The 17533-nt window shown below is 49.6% G+C and overlaps 1 protein-coding gene across 2 annotated transcripts in view; it reads right to left on the bottom strand.

Annotated features, from left to right (window-relative positions):
* Positions 1–17533, bottom strand: part of ACAN (aggrecan) — a 64691-nt gene that overhangs the window by 4644 nt on the left and 42514 nt on the right. The window contains exons 10-13 of one of the 2 annotated variants that reach the window (XM_084773589.1): positions 17060–17353; positions 14252–14467; positions 9870–13217; positions 1927–2040 (exon numbers count right to left, since the gene is read on the bottom strand). In XM_084773589.1, the coding sequence (XP_084629715.1) occupies positions 1927–2040; positions 9870–13217; positions 14252–14467; positions 17060–17353 (3972 nt within the window). The remainder of the gene's footprint in view (positions 1–1926; positions 2041–9869; positions 13218–14251; positions 14468–17059; positions 17354–17533) is intronic. The other variant, XM_084773590.1, reaches the window with a different exon arrangement.

The following is a 17533-nucleotide window of genomic DNA, read 5'->3' as shown; positions in this document are numbered from 1 at the left end:
TGATTGTAGGTTGTCCCTGGTGGAAAGGTTTCTACTTCTGGACCGGAAAGAAGCCTTCAGTCAGGGCCTCTTTCTCCTCTGTGAAAGCCAGGAGTTAAACATCTGTCAGTAGAGCACTGGACGGAGGGAACCCTGAATCCATCCTTTTCCTTTCTTTGTCTAGAGCCTCCACCTGGAGGGGAGGGGCCTTGGGGGTGGAGGTTGGGAGGATCTGCCACAGACAGCTCAGGAGAAATGGCAGCTTTCCAACCAGGTGGCTTCAATAGCCTAGCTGCCCCATGAAGGACAGGGGAGTTTCCCCGAGGGGAAGGAGTCAGCCTTGGCAAGGCCGGAAAAGAGTAGAAGGCCAGCAGCTGGAGAAGAAACAGAATAGAGGCCAAGAGGAAGAGGGTCCTCCTGCTACCAGTGCCCTCCACAAGGGTTGAGATAAAGTTTCGGAAAGAGGCCAAAGAGGCCTCAGAGGATGCTCAGCACTGTCACAGGTACCATCCCTAGGCCCATGGGCCAGGGCTTGGGCAACCTCAGAATCTGAGGGCTGAGCTGGGCCTGGTTATGGAGACTATGCCAGTAAAGGTGATGAGGGCAAGACAGATTTCCAAAGACGCTGGACAAAGTAGTGATCCAGGCAGGGACAAGACACAAGGTCCCATGGGGCTTTGCATTCCAGGGTGCAACAGAGCATTTCTTTGCTGGACGCTCAGGCGTAGAGGCCAGGTAAGTGGTTCTGAAACCACTTTCCTGGTCTGTCAGGATACAGAACCCTGCCTCTGTTGCAGGAGTCGCTCTTTCCCAGACAAGTTCCAGAGCTGTGGTCCATGTGGATGTCCCAGACCTTTCTCCCCTGTGGTATCCTAGAGGGAAAATTCATTGTATTCTATACTTCTGTCCAGCCAAGAGCCCATGCACTTGACTGCTGGGGGGGCGGGGGGGGGGTTGTAGATGTGAGTCCATGCACACTTCCGGTTCTGTATGAACTATCGCTACCAGCATCCTGGAGCCTCAGGCCTCCTTGGCTGAGTTGGGAAGGCCTGAGGTTCGAGGGGCTGGCAGGAGCTCGGAAAACACTATCAATGAGAGTGAGCAAGGGTGGGGGTGGGGCAGCCTGGTCTGGTCTGGGGCTCCTGGTCCACAGCCGAAGAAGGAGAGGTGTTGACAAGGCCCACCAGAGGAAACGCGGTCCCTGTGCCTTGCAACAAGACGACTGCTCTGCTAGGCTAGTCTTTTGCTTTGTACAAGGGAGTAAGAAAGAGAGCACAGACTGGTGTAGCATTAGGAAGGCAGCTGCCATGGTGTGGTGAGGAAAGGATTGCATGCACAGTCCCTGTTCATGCATGACTGGAGCATAGTGGTGACGTAAGTCCTCTCAGGTTGACCAACCACAGCCCTCATGCCAGGAGGAGAGGAAGGCAGCTTGGTTAGCATGGTCTTGTGGCTCCCTAGGGACATGGAAAGGACATGAACATCCCACAGAGAACACAGCAAGGTAGACAGGGCACATCATCATGCTGAGGAGATCCGTGGCCCTGAGGAGAGTGAGAACCCATTGCTCCGACCCAGACTTTCCTTCAAGACCAATGCACAGAGTCAGCGGTGTCATCCTAGTGGGACGCATGCACTGAGATCTGTGGTCGCATTCCAACCCCTGGAAAAGGTTAGTGTTTGCAAGGCTCCCTGAGCCCCACTTTCCAAAGGATGCATCTCTCCTGTGCTTGGATCAGCCAACATTTCAGAGGAAGGTTCTTAAGGGGAAAGAGCAAGAGTGAGAGGTGACATTGGGAGTAGGCTTCTCAGTTGTGTTCCCCAGAATGGCTCTCCAGGTAGACTTGTGGGCTCCAGTCCAGGCCTGGAACCCGCGGTTAGAAGGGAAAGGCTGAGGAAAGAGGAGTGCAGCATTAGTAACGTTAGCTGAAGCCGAGACGGCCGTACCGATCTCACACAGGTCCCCTCGGTAGCTCGGAAGGCATAAGCATGTGAAAGTGTCGATGGCATCCACGCAGGTGGCTCCATTCAGACAAGGACTTGAGAGGCACTCATCAATGTCTGCAAGAAACCAAGGGCCACCATTAGGACCTCTGCTGGCAATTCACAAGCACTATGGCTTCATTATGGGTGGCCAGCCCTGAGGCTCTCTGGAGACTGGGAGGGGCCTGGCTGGATTTCCTGAGAGCTGTTGCTGCTGCTGCTGCTGCCACCAGTGCTGCCATCTTGGACTGTTGAATCAAAGATCCAGATGGTTTTTCCTTGGGTGCTTGGAGCCTTGGAGCCTTGGAGCCAATTTTCCAGGTTGGAGAGATCTGGAACTTCTGAAGCCAAATGTCTTTTGTGAGCCCGAGAATGGAGTTCCTTCAAGAGACCTTCTCTTGTGAATATCTCAAGAAGCTAAAGGTCTGATCCAACCAAGGGCATAGTGTTAGTCAATGAAATTGGAAGTGAAAAATTTAAAGCTTGGTTAAAAGTCTTGTTTCTCTTGGCTTCTTCTATAGTTGTGAGACAAGAGGGCAAAACCATATTCCAGACTGATCTATCTAGACGTGGTCTGAAGGGTATAGAGCTGGAAGAAAAATGGCCATATGGGATGAAACTCATTAGATTTCCCAGGCTGTAGATAGGGTCTTTTGTTTTTGGTAAATACAATTTGAGGATATTTGTGAAAATGAAGCCTGGCTCTGTCTTTCAGGATAGGGAACAAAACCTTGCCCAACATTTTCCCTTCTGATCTCCTTCCAGCTTAAAGCCTTAAAAAGGTTGGCATCTTCATTGAGTCATAATTTCTAGATGGGTACCCATCCTGGCCAGTGGCACGCAAACGTGGGAAGCTGGCTAGATGCTCAGTTAGTGGGTGCAGACCCATCACCAGCCTGGGATTCAGCTGGGTGCCCAGGCCTCTCTGTCTCAGGTAGGGTCTTTCTTCCTTTCTATTCTTCTGGTTCCAAAGCATTCTTTTCTGGCTGAACTTTGTGAGACTGAAATCAGTAAATTATTAGCTTACCAACAGTTAGCCAAAGTGAGAACCGATTCTCTTAGACTTATTTTTCTACACCTTTCTGGGAAGCCAGGGGGCCTGAGGGTAAGAGAGGAACTTCTGCCATCTTCATATTTATAACTCCAGAGCTGGCCTTGAATTTGCTGTGTAGCCGACCTTGACCGTCGGATTCTTCTGCCTCCACTCTCTGAGTTCTGAAATCAACAGGTGTGCCTCATCACGTCAGGTTTATGTGGTGCTGGAGAGCAAATCCATTGCACATTCTAGGCAAGCACTCCATCAAGTGAGCTACATCTCCAACCTGGAAGGGGCTAGTTCTTGGTACATGCGGTTATGTTTACTGGAGATCCAGGATCCAATGGTCAGCTGATGGATGGTCTCCTCAGGCTCACCCAGAACCCTGTCTTCAGAACAGGACTTTAGTTCATTCTAGGACTTAGATCTCACTGCCCAAAACAGCAATCTAGACCTTTACGTCAGTCGTATGCTAGGATGGTCAATGAAGTTTCCTTTGGATCTTCAAGCTCTGATCATCTTGGCCAAGTCTATGCAGTTCGCAGAGTGAGGATGCCTGCTTCCCAGGTACCCTGCTGAGCTCGTGCTACTCCTCCTCGCCTCCATATCGCTGGCATCTCTCCTCTTCCGGTCAAGTTCTTAGCTCCACTTCAAGAAGCACCGCGCCATGGATTAGAAACTCACAGTTCCAAGCAACCCCAAAGTGCGCGGAGGAACTGACTGAAATCCCGGCATGCACTTGGTTTCCCAGCATGCACCAGGATTCCCAGCAGCAGCAGTAGCAGCAGCAATAGGTCAGGTCAGCCGGCAGAGTGGAAGCTGGGGGGCAGCTCTCCTGTTTCAGGAAAGCTGGTTGTGTTCTCTTTGGTCCATTAGCTTCAGTGTGGGGGATGGGAAGCAACTAGGGCAAGGGCAGTAAGCAAATGGAGGCGCTAAAGCAGCTGTATAGAGCAGGGATGGGGTGGCCCCAGAAGCTTCGGGAGGACTCTCATCTGGCCAGGGATATGGGAAGTTGTGTTGCTTCCCTTCTGTGTTTGGCCAGGGTATGAAGATTGAGAAGTGTTTCAGGGTCCTAGATACCAAGATGAAGAAGAGCCACAGTCCTGAGAGCTATGTCGTACCGGGTGCTTTAGAGAGGCCAAGTGAGAGTCTACAACAATGGGAGAGGGCTAGTGTCCTGCCCACGGTTTGCTCAGAAGCGCTTGAGCACTTCACTTCCTCTTCTTCTTACAAGAGCCATTTTGGGGGCTGGAGAGATGGCTCAGGGGTTGGGCGCACTGACTGCTCTTCCAAAGATCCTGAGTTCAATTCCCAGCAACCACATGGTGGCTCACAACCATCGATAATGAGATCTGGTGCCCTCTTCTGGCCTGCAGTTGCATGTGCAGACAGAGTACTGTATTCATAATAAATAAATAAACCAATAAATCTTTTTTTTTTTAAAGAGCCATTTTGGATCTAATTGTATAGCTCCTTCTGTGTTGGGCATTGGGAACATCTATTGGTTATTGGGACTAAAAGTCGTGGTTGGGAACCTTAAATGTCAGTGTTTCTCAACTAGTAGGTTGCAACCGCTTTGGAGGAGGAGTCCAATGACCCTTTCCCAGGGGTCACATATCAGATACCCTGCATATCAGGCATTTGCATTACAACTTATAACAGTAGCAAAATTGAAGTTATGAAGTAATATGAACATGATTGTGTGGTTGGGGGCGGGGTCACCACAACATGAGGAACTGTATTAGAGGGTCTGAGCAGTAGGAAGGTTGAGAACCATTGTTCTGGAGGATTCTAGACAAGGTGGTAGCAAGTGTGGGGGAGGGATGGCTCTGAGTAAATGTCAGCCTGAATGGAAGAAGAGAGGAAGCGAGGGGACCAATGTCTGGTAAGCCCTTTCCCCATTATGATCCTCATGCTGCAGGGGTACGGACACTAGTTTGCCACTGGCATTCAGGGAAACAAGTGGAGTGGCCTGCACACATTGGCAAGTCTGGAAGACAGATAGGAAGAGACGGAGGAGAGGCAGGAAACGAAACAGGAAGCTGAGTCTCTGTCCCAGGTGGAAGGAAGACCCAGCTCCTGGACCATCGGCATCTTGTTACCATTTGTGCTTTCTCCCCCAAGAACTTACTCGTAGTCACTGAAAATAGAGGTGTGTGTGTGTGTGTGTATGTGTGTGTGTGTGTGTGTGTGTGTGTGTGTGTGTGTGTGTGTGTGTGCTGTATGCTTCTTTAGCAAGGCCCCCAAGCAATGCCTCTAACTTGGGAGAGACAATAACTGTGGGCCTCCTAGTAAAAAGTCTGAAGGAGACGGACTTGCAAATAGCCACTTTGGCATCTAACTCAGACACTGGAGGCCTCCATTGTGAGTAGGTCTTATCCAGGTTTGACCTAAATCAGAGCTCATGACCTCCAAGTGACCAAGAGGTTTTTATAGCTCATGGAAAGTGCTGAATGGAGGGCGACAGCAAGTGGTTTTCCTCAAGCGATAACGCAACCAAACAGTGTGTCACGCAGCAAAGAAACAAATAAAACAACCCCTACAGTCCCCACAGCACTCTTCAGTTACTCGGTGCATTGCCTGGACAGGTGTAGTTGAGGGCCCTAGGTATAGCTTTCCAGAGATAAGGACAGGAGATTTTTCAAAGACAGAAAAAAAAAATTCTTACCCTAATATAAACTCTAAGACTCTGACTTTCTGGTTGGGTATCTTACACAGAAGAGAGCAGAATTATAAAAGTATATTTATCAAAGATCCATTTAAAAAAAGGATCTTTACATTTAAAAGTAAGCCATTGCTTATGCATTTCAAGTCGTCTATATTTTAAAGGTTGGTCTTAAGTGTATCTTCAGTGTGCTGCTTTTCACCTCAGTTAGTTGCTAGCTGAAATAGTTAATAACTGCCTATGGACTTTGTGGTGAAATGAAGTCAAGAAGGTATATTTTATATAATCTACTATTATATCTATTTGTTGGGTATGATGGTTCACACTTGTGATTTTAACACTCAAGAGGCTGAGGTAAGGAGGAGAGCCATGAGTTCGAGACCAGTCTGGTCTGGTATGCATAGTGAAAATGGATGTGAAATCTGGTTAGAACGGTATTTTTCAACCATGGCTATACTTTATAGACACTGGAGTGGTTAATTAAAAAAAATAAAGGCAACTTTTGAGAAGACATCAGCCATGGAGTTCCTCTCCAGACTAACAGCCTCAGAACAGCTCGGGGTGAAGCCCCGGCCGGATCCATCTTAGGCACTCTCCTGGGAATGCTAGGAAGCATTGAGATGGAGGCCCAGTGAAAAGCCCATTTTGTGTGGGCACCATCAGTGCCAAGGGAAGAGGCTGCTGGTTTTTCTTGCACTAATTGATTAACGTGTGTGTGTGTGTGTGTGTGTGTGTGTGTAGCAGGTACTCATTATGGCATGAATGTAGAGGTCAGAGGACAACTTGCAGGAGTTGGTTATTTCCTTCGGGTTCTGGGGATCGAACTCGTGTTGTCAGGTTTGGCAGCAAATGCCTTTACCTGCTGAGCCATCTCACCAGCCCTGAGGCTGCTAATTTTTTAACTGGACCAGATTAAGAACTGAGCATTCCTGAAGCCAGTGTTTTAAAAAATCATCATCATCATTATCATCACTATTATTATTATTATAATATCTATTTTGAGATTGGGTCTAATTGATCCTAGGCTAGCTTCAAATCACTGCCTAGCCCTGTATGACCTTGAACTTGTGACCCTCCGGCCTCAGTCTCCTAAGCACTGCAATTATAGGTGTGCATCACCACACACGGTTTTAGTTATTTATTCTGATGTCAAAAGTACTGATTACTAATTTATCAAGAACTTTGTTTATGGACAGAATACTGACCAAGCAAGGTGACAGTTACTGCCAAATGTTTTCTTTTAGGACTAAATCCAGTTCCTCTCCTGGGGAGAGAACCCCCTGGATGTTCAAATACCATAGGAATAATGTCGGGTCTCGGTACCTGTGGCCCCGGAAGGATCTGAAGTAAAGAGCAGTGGGGGCAGAGAGTGAGGGAGACACAGGTAATCAGAAAGGGTGTCCTCCTCGCAGATCGCTAGTGTCGCCTTTTCCCCCCTTCCTTCCTTCTTTCCCTTTGAGACAGTGCCTCACTCTGTAGCCCTGGAACTCTTGGAAATCCTCCTGTCTCAGCCTCCTGAGTGCCAGGACTGGGGCTATAGGTAAGAGCCACTGTGCTGGGAAGAATAGATTCTATTGCTACTTACTTTTGCTAATTTTTGGGGCTACTCCGTACCCCTACTTCCTGCCAGAATCTCAATACGTGGCTCAGGCTGGCTTCTTCTCGTCTCTGCTCCTCCAGAGCTAGGATTACAAGTGTGCGCCACCACGCCCAACTGAGGTCACAAATCTATCTGGCTTGTGACTTTTGCAGGTTGGAAGGAGTTGCTAAGAGTGGAGGACCCAGGTACAGAGGGGTTTGGCCACATACTCACTAGAGCCTATGGCAAGATTGTCCCCTGGGCAGTAAGAAAAGTCCACATTCTCTGTCCTTGTGGGCCCACAATGCCCTCAGGTTCTAGCCTGCAGGGAACGACCCCAACGAGGGAAGAGTGGGTAGATAGCTGACACTGTTTGTACACACTCATTTACTGTGTATGTGCTAAGCATGAGGCGTGTTCACTACGTATAAGGGTGTACTATACAGTGAGGTGTTAGTATGTGTCCGTATTAACATCTAGGAACACAGAGTCTTCTGTGTGTGGTGTAAAGGCTGCAGAGGCTTGCCACCTGGCTGGCAGGTCAAGCTAGTTAGTTGGACTTTTTCTAGGATTCATTTGTCCATTTCGAGTGTGTCCCAGGAATGAAGCTCTTTGTTGAGAGACCCTGCCTTAGCAGAGAGAGAGAGGCTAGGGGTTGGGGCAAGGACCTTGGGGGAAGTGGGGAGACTTAACCCAAGAATGTGGGCTTGAAGGTACTGGGCAGCACTGATCTTGAGGAGATAGGATGAGAAGAGTCCAGAGCGTGGGAGGTGGAGTCTGAGCATCATGTTGAGGAGCCACCTCCAATCAGAGGACCCCACTCTCCCCACCCATTCACCAGCTCTTAGACCACGGCAAAAGACAAGCAGAGCCTCTAGGGTGATGGGAGTCTATGGGAGATATGTCACTGGTCACAGCTGTGACTTCATAGGTTGTGTGGTGAGAAAAGAACCTGGCTCCCACCCAAACCAGGAGGGCTATAAGGGCTCTTCTGATGGAGTTTGCTCTTGTCATGAGAGACAGCTCCCATCAAGAATTCTACACCAAGGCAGGGGAGTGTCTGCTTTACTGATGTTCACCCCAAGTTCAAAGTTTCTTTGAAGTCTCAAGGTTTGCTTATTTGGGGTGTGTGTGTGTGTATGTATGTGTGTGTATGTGTGTGTGTGTGTGTGTGTGTGTGTGTGTGTTCAGGTGGGTGTGTGCTCATGTGTGTATGCAACTGCTCATTTCCATGTGAGTGTGAGTGGTGGAAGCCAGAGGCTGATGGTGGGCATCTTCCTCTATGGCTCCCCCGCCTTTCTTTTTAAGACAGGGTCTCTAGAAATGAGCACCACTGTGCCCAGCTTTTTACATGGGTGCTAGTGGTCTGAACTCATGTCTTCATTATTGTATGTCAAGTTCTTACTGACTGAGCCATTTCCTCAGCCATGGAAGTCTCACTTTACCTTTAGAACCTAAAAGTATTTTGAACCCTACTCACGAGACAACCAACCAGTGGCCTAATGGATGACTACTAACCAAGTGCATCGCTAAACTTGACTTTTTTTTACTCCTAATCTTCTTTTTCAATTAGATGCTCCGGAAGCATGAATCATGTTTAACCTGTGCCTTCTATTTCTGGCACTATCTACCTCTTCCTCTTGGCTGACCTTGGCCTGCCTCTGCATGAGTCCCCCTCTGGTAACTACAGGAGTCAACCTGTCTAGCACCTGTCTGCACCCTCATAGCTAATGAGAGCTTCCCTATGTCACAGGGTTTGCTAGTATGGCCAGTGGGCCACACGCATGTTCCCAGTGTGTCACTGGGCCTCAGGGCTCCTCTAGACAGAACCTAGAGGGTGAATGTCAGGGACCCAGCTTCCTGGAGACCAGAACAGCCTCTGAGCTCTCATGGATGGGTGATGAGATCCTCCAAGTCCTTGAGTCATCTCACTCCTAAGGGATCTGCCTTTCTGTTTACTTATCCCCCAATATGTGAGTACTTTTTCTCTGACTGTGAAAACTGTCCCCATACAGTGGGAGGATCAAGTGTTCCCAAGTCTAAAGCTGTTTGGTGGCTGGGTGTGGGTCAAGGTGAGGCACTGCAATAGCACAGGGGAGTCCTGGTGGACTGGGATGGGTTGGGAACACAGTCTGAAGGCACAACAGAGCCAAAGTGAGACTTCAGAGTTCCTTTAACTGGGCAGGTTTTTAGCCCCACACAAAATAAATATTTGGGCATAAATGGCACTAGCAGATGCACTCTGTCATCTCATGCTCACTCGGGGACAGGTATGCAAACATGATTTCTATCACTACCTAAATAGGTACTCTCTTCCTGGGCCAAGCAGAGATGGTGGAGCCCACGTGTGAGTCTTCATGTACCCCAGCGGAACTAAGTCACTCATCGTCATGTGTTCATGCTGTGAGCAGGCATGATGCTCACTGCTTGCTTTGTTCACATCTATATCCTAAATCTGTATTTAGTCTTCTCTGGTACTATTCTCCATGGATAAGGCTCAAGGAGGTTTGGAACATCCTCTGACACGGCCCAGCTGATCTTTGAACTTTAGAGCTATTGTGCCCCCTTCTGGATTACCCTTGCCTGCATCCCAAACACGTTTAAAGGGAAAATAACCCCAACCGTACCTGCAGCAGTTGCCTCTGCTTCCCCTGACCCTTCTGAAGAAGATGGGATGGGGGCGTCTGTCAGGGATAGGGTTGCTTCTGCTGTTGGGGTCTCCTCTCCTGAGTATGAGGGGGTTGAGGATTCCATTTCTTGATGTGTCTCTGCAGGGCGCTGGGTAGGTTGGGCCCACTCAGAGGACTCTGGCATGGTGGCGCTGATGACAACATTCGACTCTGAGGTGGGATTGGACCACTCGCCACTGATTTCAGTCCTGTCTCCAGAAGCCATGGGAGTGGCAGAGGGCACACCTGAAGTGTCCATGTCTACATTGGAGGTAGTGATAGACTCTCCACTCACTTCCGGAGCAGCAGATCCCTCCGTGGTGCCTTCCTGAAAGGTCCATGGGGTGCTGCTCACCTCCATGCCTGAGGTTGTCATCTCCAGATCTGCTTCATGGAAGGCAGGGGTGATTTCATGAAGATCTGGGGAGCCAGACAATTTACTGCTGGCCTCAGGGGCAGCAGACACTTTCACTCCAGCCTCAGGGTAAGCAGAGGACTCACTGCTGGCTTCTGGGACTGATGCTTCTACGCTAGACTCAGAGAAGTTTGTCAGGGCTCCGCTAAGGTCCCCAGATGCTGAGGATTCCCCACTGGCCTCAAAGAGCCTTGGAGTATAAGTCATAGAAGGCCCTTGGCCAAGTTCCTGGGAAACAGTTGGTTCAGTCACACCCTCCATTAACTCTGAAGTGATTAAAGTGACTTCCGGAAGCCCCGAGGTTTCCCCACTGCCAGATGGGGCAGCTATGGATTCTCCACTTATATCAGTGGTGCTAGAGAAGTCCCCACTAAAATATGGAGAGCTTGGTGGCTCTGGGCTGGGTTCCGTCAGCCCAGACTGCTGTGTGCTTAGGTCCAAAGACCCAGAAAGGTCCCCGGATATATCTGGTGTTCCAGAATGGGCACCACTGAATTCCAAGATGCCCGAAGGCCCCTCTCCAGCCTCTTGAGCAGTTGGAGCCTGGGTTATAGATTCCACCAAAGTTCTGTCTACAAGAGACACAGTAGGGAAACCTGAGACAAGTCCACTGCCATCAAATGCTCCTGAGGGAAAGCTGCTCCCAGTCTCAACTCCAGACAATTCTCCGCTGACCTCAGCTACTCCACTTGGGAGGCCACTGAATTCTGGAGTAGGGGACGTGACTCCACTGGCATCGATTGCTCCAGAAAATTGTCCACTGACATCCACCATCCCAGATGTGCCAGATGGATCCATCTCCCCGGAAGGGAGGCCGCTGAGTTCCACAGATCCTAAGCCTTCTTCTTCTTCTTTAAATGTGGTAGGGGTCACTTCAATAAAACTAGTGTCCACAAATGTAATGCCAGAAGAGTCTCCACTGCCGCTCATGGTGCCAGAAGCCAGGTCGGGGGTTCTGGGTGCTGTTCCACTAAACACTGGTCCACCTGAGGGCTGCCCACTAAGATCAGGAACCCCAGAGGTTTCTTCACTCACAGAAGGTATGCCAGAGGGCTGGCCACTACCAAAGAGCACTCCAGATCCTTCTCCACTGACATCTGGTTGTCCAGAGGACAGCCCACTAAGCTCAGTCACTTCAGCTGTCCCGCTGATGTCAGGAATCCCTGATGGCTGGCCACTGACTTCAGGACTCCCAGATGTTCCCCCGCTGCTGTCAGGAGACCCGAATGGCTGGCCACTAACATCAAACAACCCAGATGTTTCCCCGCTGACGTCAGGAGATCCGGATACTTGGCCACTGAGTTCAGTTCCTGAAGGGAGACCACTAACATCCCCACTGCTGTCCAACTCACTGAGGGGCAGCCCTGATACTTCTCCTGTCCCACTGACGCCAATGGCTCCCCTTCCTTCCAGTTCAGTGGCGGTGGTGGCTGTGACCACTTCCACCAAAGTACTGTCCACTAGGGAGACAGTTGGGAACCCAGATGGAAGTCCACTAAAGTCAGGCAGGCCAGAGGCTGGGCCACTTCCAGCGTCCACTCCAGAATACTCGCCACTAAATCCAGAGGGAAGGCCGCTTGCTTCTGGAGTTTGGCCGCTTCCTAGAGTTCCAGAAGGTAGCTTGCCAAAGTCCAGGGCTCCAGAAGCAGACCCTACCACGTCTTCTTTTCCAGAAGGCAACCCACCAAAGTCCTCAGCTCCAGAAGCTGAGGCCTCAAGGCCGTCTTTTCCAGAAGGGAGCCCGCTAAGGTCATCACCTACCCCGGAAACAGAGGTCTCCAGATCCCCACTTCCAGAAGGAAATCTGGTAACATCTACTGCTGAAGTAGACGTATCCAGACCGTCTCTGGTAGGAACACCAAGTTCTTCTGCTCCAGAAGCAGAGGTTTCTAGACCTTCTCCTCCAGAAGGAAGGCCACTGACATACCCCCCAGAGGCAGAAGTTTCTAGACCTTCTGCTTCAGTAGGGAGCACACTGATGGCCTCTATCCCAGAGGCGGAAGTCTCTATACCTTCTCTCCCAGAAGGAAGGCCACTGACATCCTCCACTCCGGAGGCAGAAGTTTCTAGACTTTCACTTCCAGTAGGAAGCACACTGATGTCCCCTATTCCAGAGGCAGAAGTCTCTAGACCTCCTCCTTCAGTAGGAAGCTGGGTGACATCCTCTGCACCTGAAGCAGATGTTTCTGGACTCTCTCCTCCGGTAGGGAGTACACTGATGCCCTCTATTCCAGAGGTAGAAGTTTCTGGACCTTCTCCAGAAGGAAGTCCACTGAGGTCTCCAGAGGCAGAGGTTGCTAGACCTTCTCCTTCAGTAGGCATCCCACTGATATCGTCTACTCCAGAGGTAGAACTTTCTAGACCATCTCTTCCGGAAGGAAGCCCGCTGATATCTTCTGCCCCAGAAGCAGAAGTTTCTGTAACTTCCCCGCCAGAAGGCAGCCCGCTCAGGTCTCCTGTGGCAGAGGCAGAGCCTTCTAGGCCTCCGCTTCCAGGGGGCAGCCTGCCCACCGTGGGAGTGTGGGACCACTGGACTCCTCCTTCTCCATCCCCGGAGGCCAATCCACTTTCTACAGGCAGGCCTGAGCTCACTGTGGGGCTGAGGCCACTGGAGTCAAGGTCACCTGAGGGAAGTCCACTTTCACTGCCCCCTGATGGCTGCCCACTGGAGTCGAGGTGCCCTGAAGGTTCTCCACTGCCTGTGAAGTCGCCACTGAGGTCGGGTGCCCCTGATGCCTCCCCGGAGCCTGGCAGCTCTGTCCAGCTTGGCACTGCAGGTGAAGGTGTATATAGCCCCTCGGAGGTGGAAGGCAGTTCGGAGGCAGAGGGCTCTTCAGGGGCAGTGTGCTCCTCTACTGCTGGGATGGTGGTAAGCCATGTGGTAGGGACCCCTGGAGGAAAGAAGGAAGCCAAGGTGAAGTGCAGAAGGGTGGACTGTGCCCCATTTCAAAGTTGAACATGGATCTGAACTCCCTCCCTTCCATGGAAAACATTTGTCAAGAGTGTGGGCACACTTCAGATGGTTGCTAAGGGATATACTGAAGTGTTATGGCAAAGGAGGTCAAAAAAGAAGGAAAGGGACAGTGGAAGAAGAGAGGAAGAAAGGGAAGAAAAAAGGAAGGGCAAGAAAGCGGATCAAAGGAGAATGGGCTGGGAAGCTCCTACTACATCCCAGGTCCACAGGCTATATCAACTGTGCCTTGTGGGACTCTAAGGGCCACGATCTATACTACCCATTGGAAGTGGGGGCCACCCCTGAAAAAACCAAAATCCCCTCTCAAATGCTTCTGTATGATCTCTTATATCTAACCCATGGGTTTGATATGTGGTCCCCGGGGCTAGCATCCTCAGTGTCTCCTGGAGTCTTGGTCAACAAGCAAACTCCAAGTCTCTACCCCTGCCCTTAGCTGATAGAGAAGCTGGTTGACCTGGCTTAGGGACTGGTGCTGGTGGAGAGGGAGAGCCTGTCTTGACCTGGCTTAGGGACTGGTGCTGGTGGAGGGGGAGAGCCTGTCTCCAGGACAGGAGGGCCACATGGGGCTGCTTATAAAGACGCCTCATTGTTTTAAGCTGAGGCTGCTATTACCAGGATCTGAAAAGTAGAGAAGAAAGGCAAAACAACCCCACAACCCCACTGTTTTAAACACAGTTACACCCCGACCCCTGCCTTGTTTTTGTTGGCACTTTCAAAGCAACTTGTATTTGGGCTTGGAGTGCAGACCTGTAACCCAGGCTACTTAGGATGCTGAAGGCAGGAGGATTCCAAGTTCAAGTCATGCTTGGGCTATATAGCGAGTTCAAGTGTCTCCCCCGCCCCCTCCCCTACCCCCCTCCCCCACACGCCATGACTCCCTTCCTCATTTGGGTGTTACATAGCAGGCAGGTGTGTGGTTCAGGGCAAGCCCCAGGGCCCAACTATGCCCACCTGGCATTGGAGATGTGCTCACTGGGGTGTGGGACAGCTCCCACTCAGTCTGGCTCTCTGGTTCAGTGGTGAAATCTGGTACCGCTGTTGTCTCGGGCTCCAGGGGCACAGCATGCACACCAGGTCCCACCTGAGTGACGATCCAGTCCTCTGTGTCAGAGGGTGATGTCGGTGTGCCACCTTCTTCTTTTCCTGGAGAGGGTACCACTGACACACCTGAAGAGGATGCAGGAGGTGAGGTCGTGCCCTCAACCATAGCCCATTCCTGCCCTTCCCTTCAAGAATAGAGGAGCAAGGGGAGCCCCGAGTACGCTTGGCCAGTACAAAAGCCTTGCTGACCTAACCCAATCTCTGAGTCAGTGAGACATCTGTGTGCCATTTGTATCTACTGTGTAATGTCACCATGCACCCGCCATCTCTAGCAGCTTAGGATAGAACGGTCTGCGGTGTCTCTCCCCTCATAGTCTGTCATATATGCCGGTCCTAAAACATTTATGCTTATAAACACATTTTACCTTAACAAAGATGAGACTCCATCTAACAAGTGGTGACTTGTTATGTGATTTGCCAAAGACCAATGACTCAGAAATACCAGGGTGAATCTCTAAGTTCAAGATCTAACATGATATTGGCCGCTATGAAGGCAGAACTAGGTTCTGAGCATGCGAGTTTCCCTAAACAGGAGGCTCATCTTTAAATTCCACACAGCAATCACGGCATCTGCAGAGTGAGGGTAGAATGAGGGCAGGATTTGGGGGAAGCCAGCAACCTGGAAGGAAGGAAGGAACCAGAACTCTACAGGGTGATAAGAGGTTTAAAGCCTGGCATGGTGGCACACCCCTTTCATCTCAGCCCTTGGGAGGTAGAGGCATGAAGGTCTGTATGAGTTGGTTAGAGGCTAGCCTGGTCTACATACCAAGTTCCAGGATAGCCAGGGCTACATAATGAGACTCTCTCTTAAAACAAACAGACAAACAAACAAGAGGTTTGAACCCACTGAATGTCTGGGGTGGGTGGTGGAAGTTATGGTTGGAAATTTACTAGGCAGTGTACTAGCTTGACCTCTCCGTCACCCACTGTAATGACCTAATCTGGGATGAGGGCCTCAATAACTCCCTTGGGAGGGGATCGGCCCTTTTAAACAAACTATGGGTTTGTTTGTTATTTATTTATTTATTTATTCTCTCTCTCTTTTCTTTCTTTCTTTCTTTCTTTCTTTCTTTCTTTCTTTCTTTCTTTCTTTCTTTCTTTCTTTTAGCTAGAGTGTTCCTATTCAGCATAAGCTGCCCTCAATGCTGTGGCAGTCATGGAGGTTTTTAAAAGATGTTTTGACATTTTATGTCTTATTGGTTTTTTGCTTCTTTGTTTTGATTTTCATTTTAGCAGAGTTTTTTTGTTTATGTTTTATCTTTGTTTTATGTGCATTAGTGTTTTGCCTGCATCTATGTCTGTGTGAGGGTGTTGGCTCCCCTGGAACTGGAGTTACAGGCAGTTGTGAGCTGCTATGTGGGTGCCGGGAACTGAACCCAGATCCTCTGGAAAAACCGCCAATGCTATTAATCACTGAGTCATCTCTCCAGCTCCTTCCTTCCTTCCTTCTTTCTTTTTAAGTGAGCAAACAGAGAACAAACATTAAGTCATATGGGTAGGGAGGAGGGGAGGACCTGGGAGGAGAAAAACATGATCAAAATATGTTCTATGATAATAATTTTTAATTAAAAAATAAAGCTAGGCAACCAGATAAAAGAGAAGGCATAATGAAATATAATACTGTGTATGTTAGTTGAAGTTTTTAATGAAAATTAAATGTTAAAATTACACACATAAAAAAATAAGACTCCTCACCACCAAGCATGATGTCACATGCCAGTAATAATAATACTAAGAACTGAGGGCAGGAGAGTCAGGAGTTCAAAGCCAGCCTTGGCAACATAAGACCCTTTCTCAAAATTCCAAAAAAAAAAAAAAAAAAAAAAAAAAGGTTAAAAGATGTCCCCAGAATTCTGGGAAACTTGGAGGACATCAGTTTTTTCCCCCTTCAGTTAAAAGCAATCCTGAGGGGCTGGTGAGATAGCTCAGGGGTTAGGAGGGTATACTTTTCTTACAGAGGACCAGAGTTTGGATCCCAGCACCCATGGCAGCAGCTCACAACTGCCTGAACTCCATCTCCAGGGGTATCTGATGCCTCTGGCTTCTCAGGGCATCTGCACTCACACTCACGCATGCACGTGTGTGCTCATGTACACACACACCCCCACCCCCCCCACACCATACATAATTAAAAATGGTAAAAGTAAATCTTAAAAAATAAAAATTCTAGATCCACAAGAAGTTGTTAAGGACACGGAGCTTTGCTGTCTTATGTTGAAACCACAGCCCTTGGTAGTCTACAGTCTCCATTCTGGTGGGTGCATCATCATCCTACGTGGAAAATGTGAGAATTCAACCCACCAGAGCCTAGTGCACTGCTCTCAACTGTCTAACTGGTAATGACGGCTGGTATTATAGTTGTAGTGCCTGCACAGTATGAGTCAATTAAGCACGTAGGGGCCTGTGCTTGGCATAGGACTACGGAATTAATTGATTAAAACCATTACAAAAATATGTACAAGTAGAAGAGAACGTGATAAGAACGTACAAATTAAAACAGTATGTAAACACTATATATAAACACATATTGAGGGTGTCGCATACACTACCCCAATTAATATTTGTATGCAGCTTCCTTTAAAATAGGAACCATTTGTCACTATTTATAGAAGAAGCCATAAGGATGTTCTTTCAGGCAGATGGGGGTGACTACAGTACCTCGGAAGCAGAAGGCATGGTGCCGGGACAGTGGGTCTGGGAGGCCGGTCTGGTTGGGGTAGAGGTAGACAGTTCTCACGCCCGGTTTGTCCCCACCACAGGCAGGCCGGGGGTTGACAATGGGGTATCGGAGGCTGCCATCTGCCAGCCAGCCAGCATAACATTTGTCCAGGCCGTGGCTCCAGGCGGCGTAGAGCTGGCCGGTGGAAGCCAGGGTGGCGTTTTGAAGTTCACAGAAGGCCTGAGCTTCCTGGAAGGTGAACTGCTCCAGGCGTGTGGCGAAGAACACTTCCCCTGGGGACAGAGGCAATCAATGGCGGTGTGACAATTCATGGGTGTCATCAGAACAGTCCTGTTCTCTTTTCTCTGGGGCAGAGCACCTGGCACCCCTACCCTGATCACCAGGGTTGGTCACCCACCTATGTGGCACATACCCCTATGGGCCCCAGCCTCACACAGTCACCCCTACCAAGG

Source organism: Acomys minous, assembly GCF_964271855.1.
Source record: "Acomys minous genome assembly, chromosome: 2".
Taxonomy (NCBI): domain Eukaryota; kingdom Metazoa; phylum Chordata; class Mammalia; order Rodentia; family Muridae; genus Acomys; species Acomys minous.
This window is presented reverse-complemented; position numbering and strand designations above follow the sequence as displayed.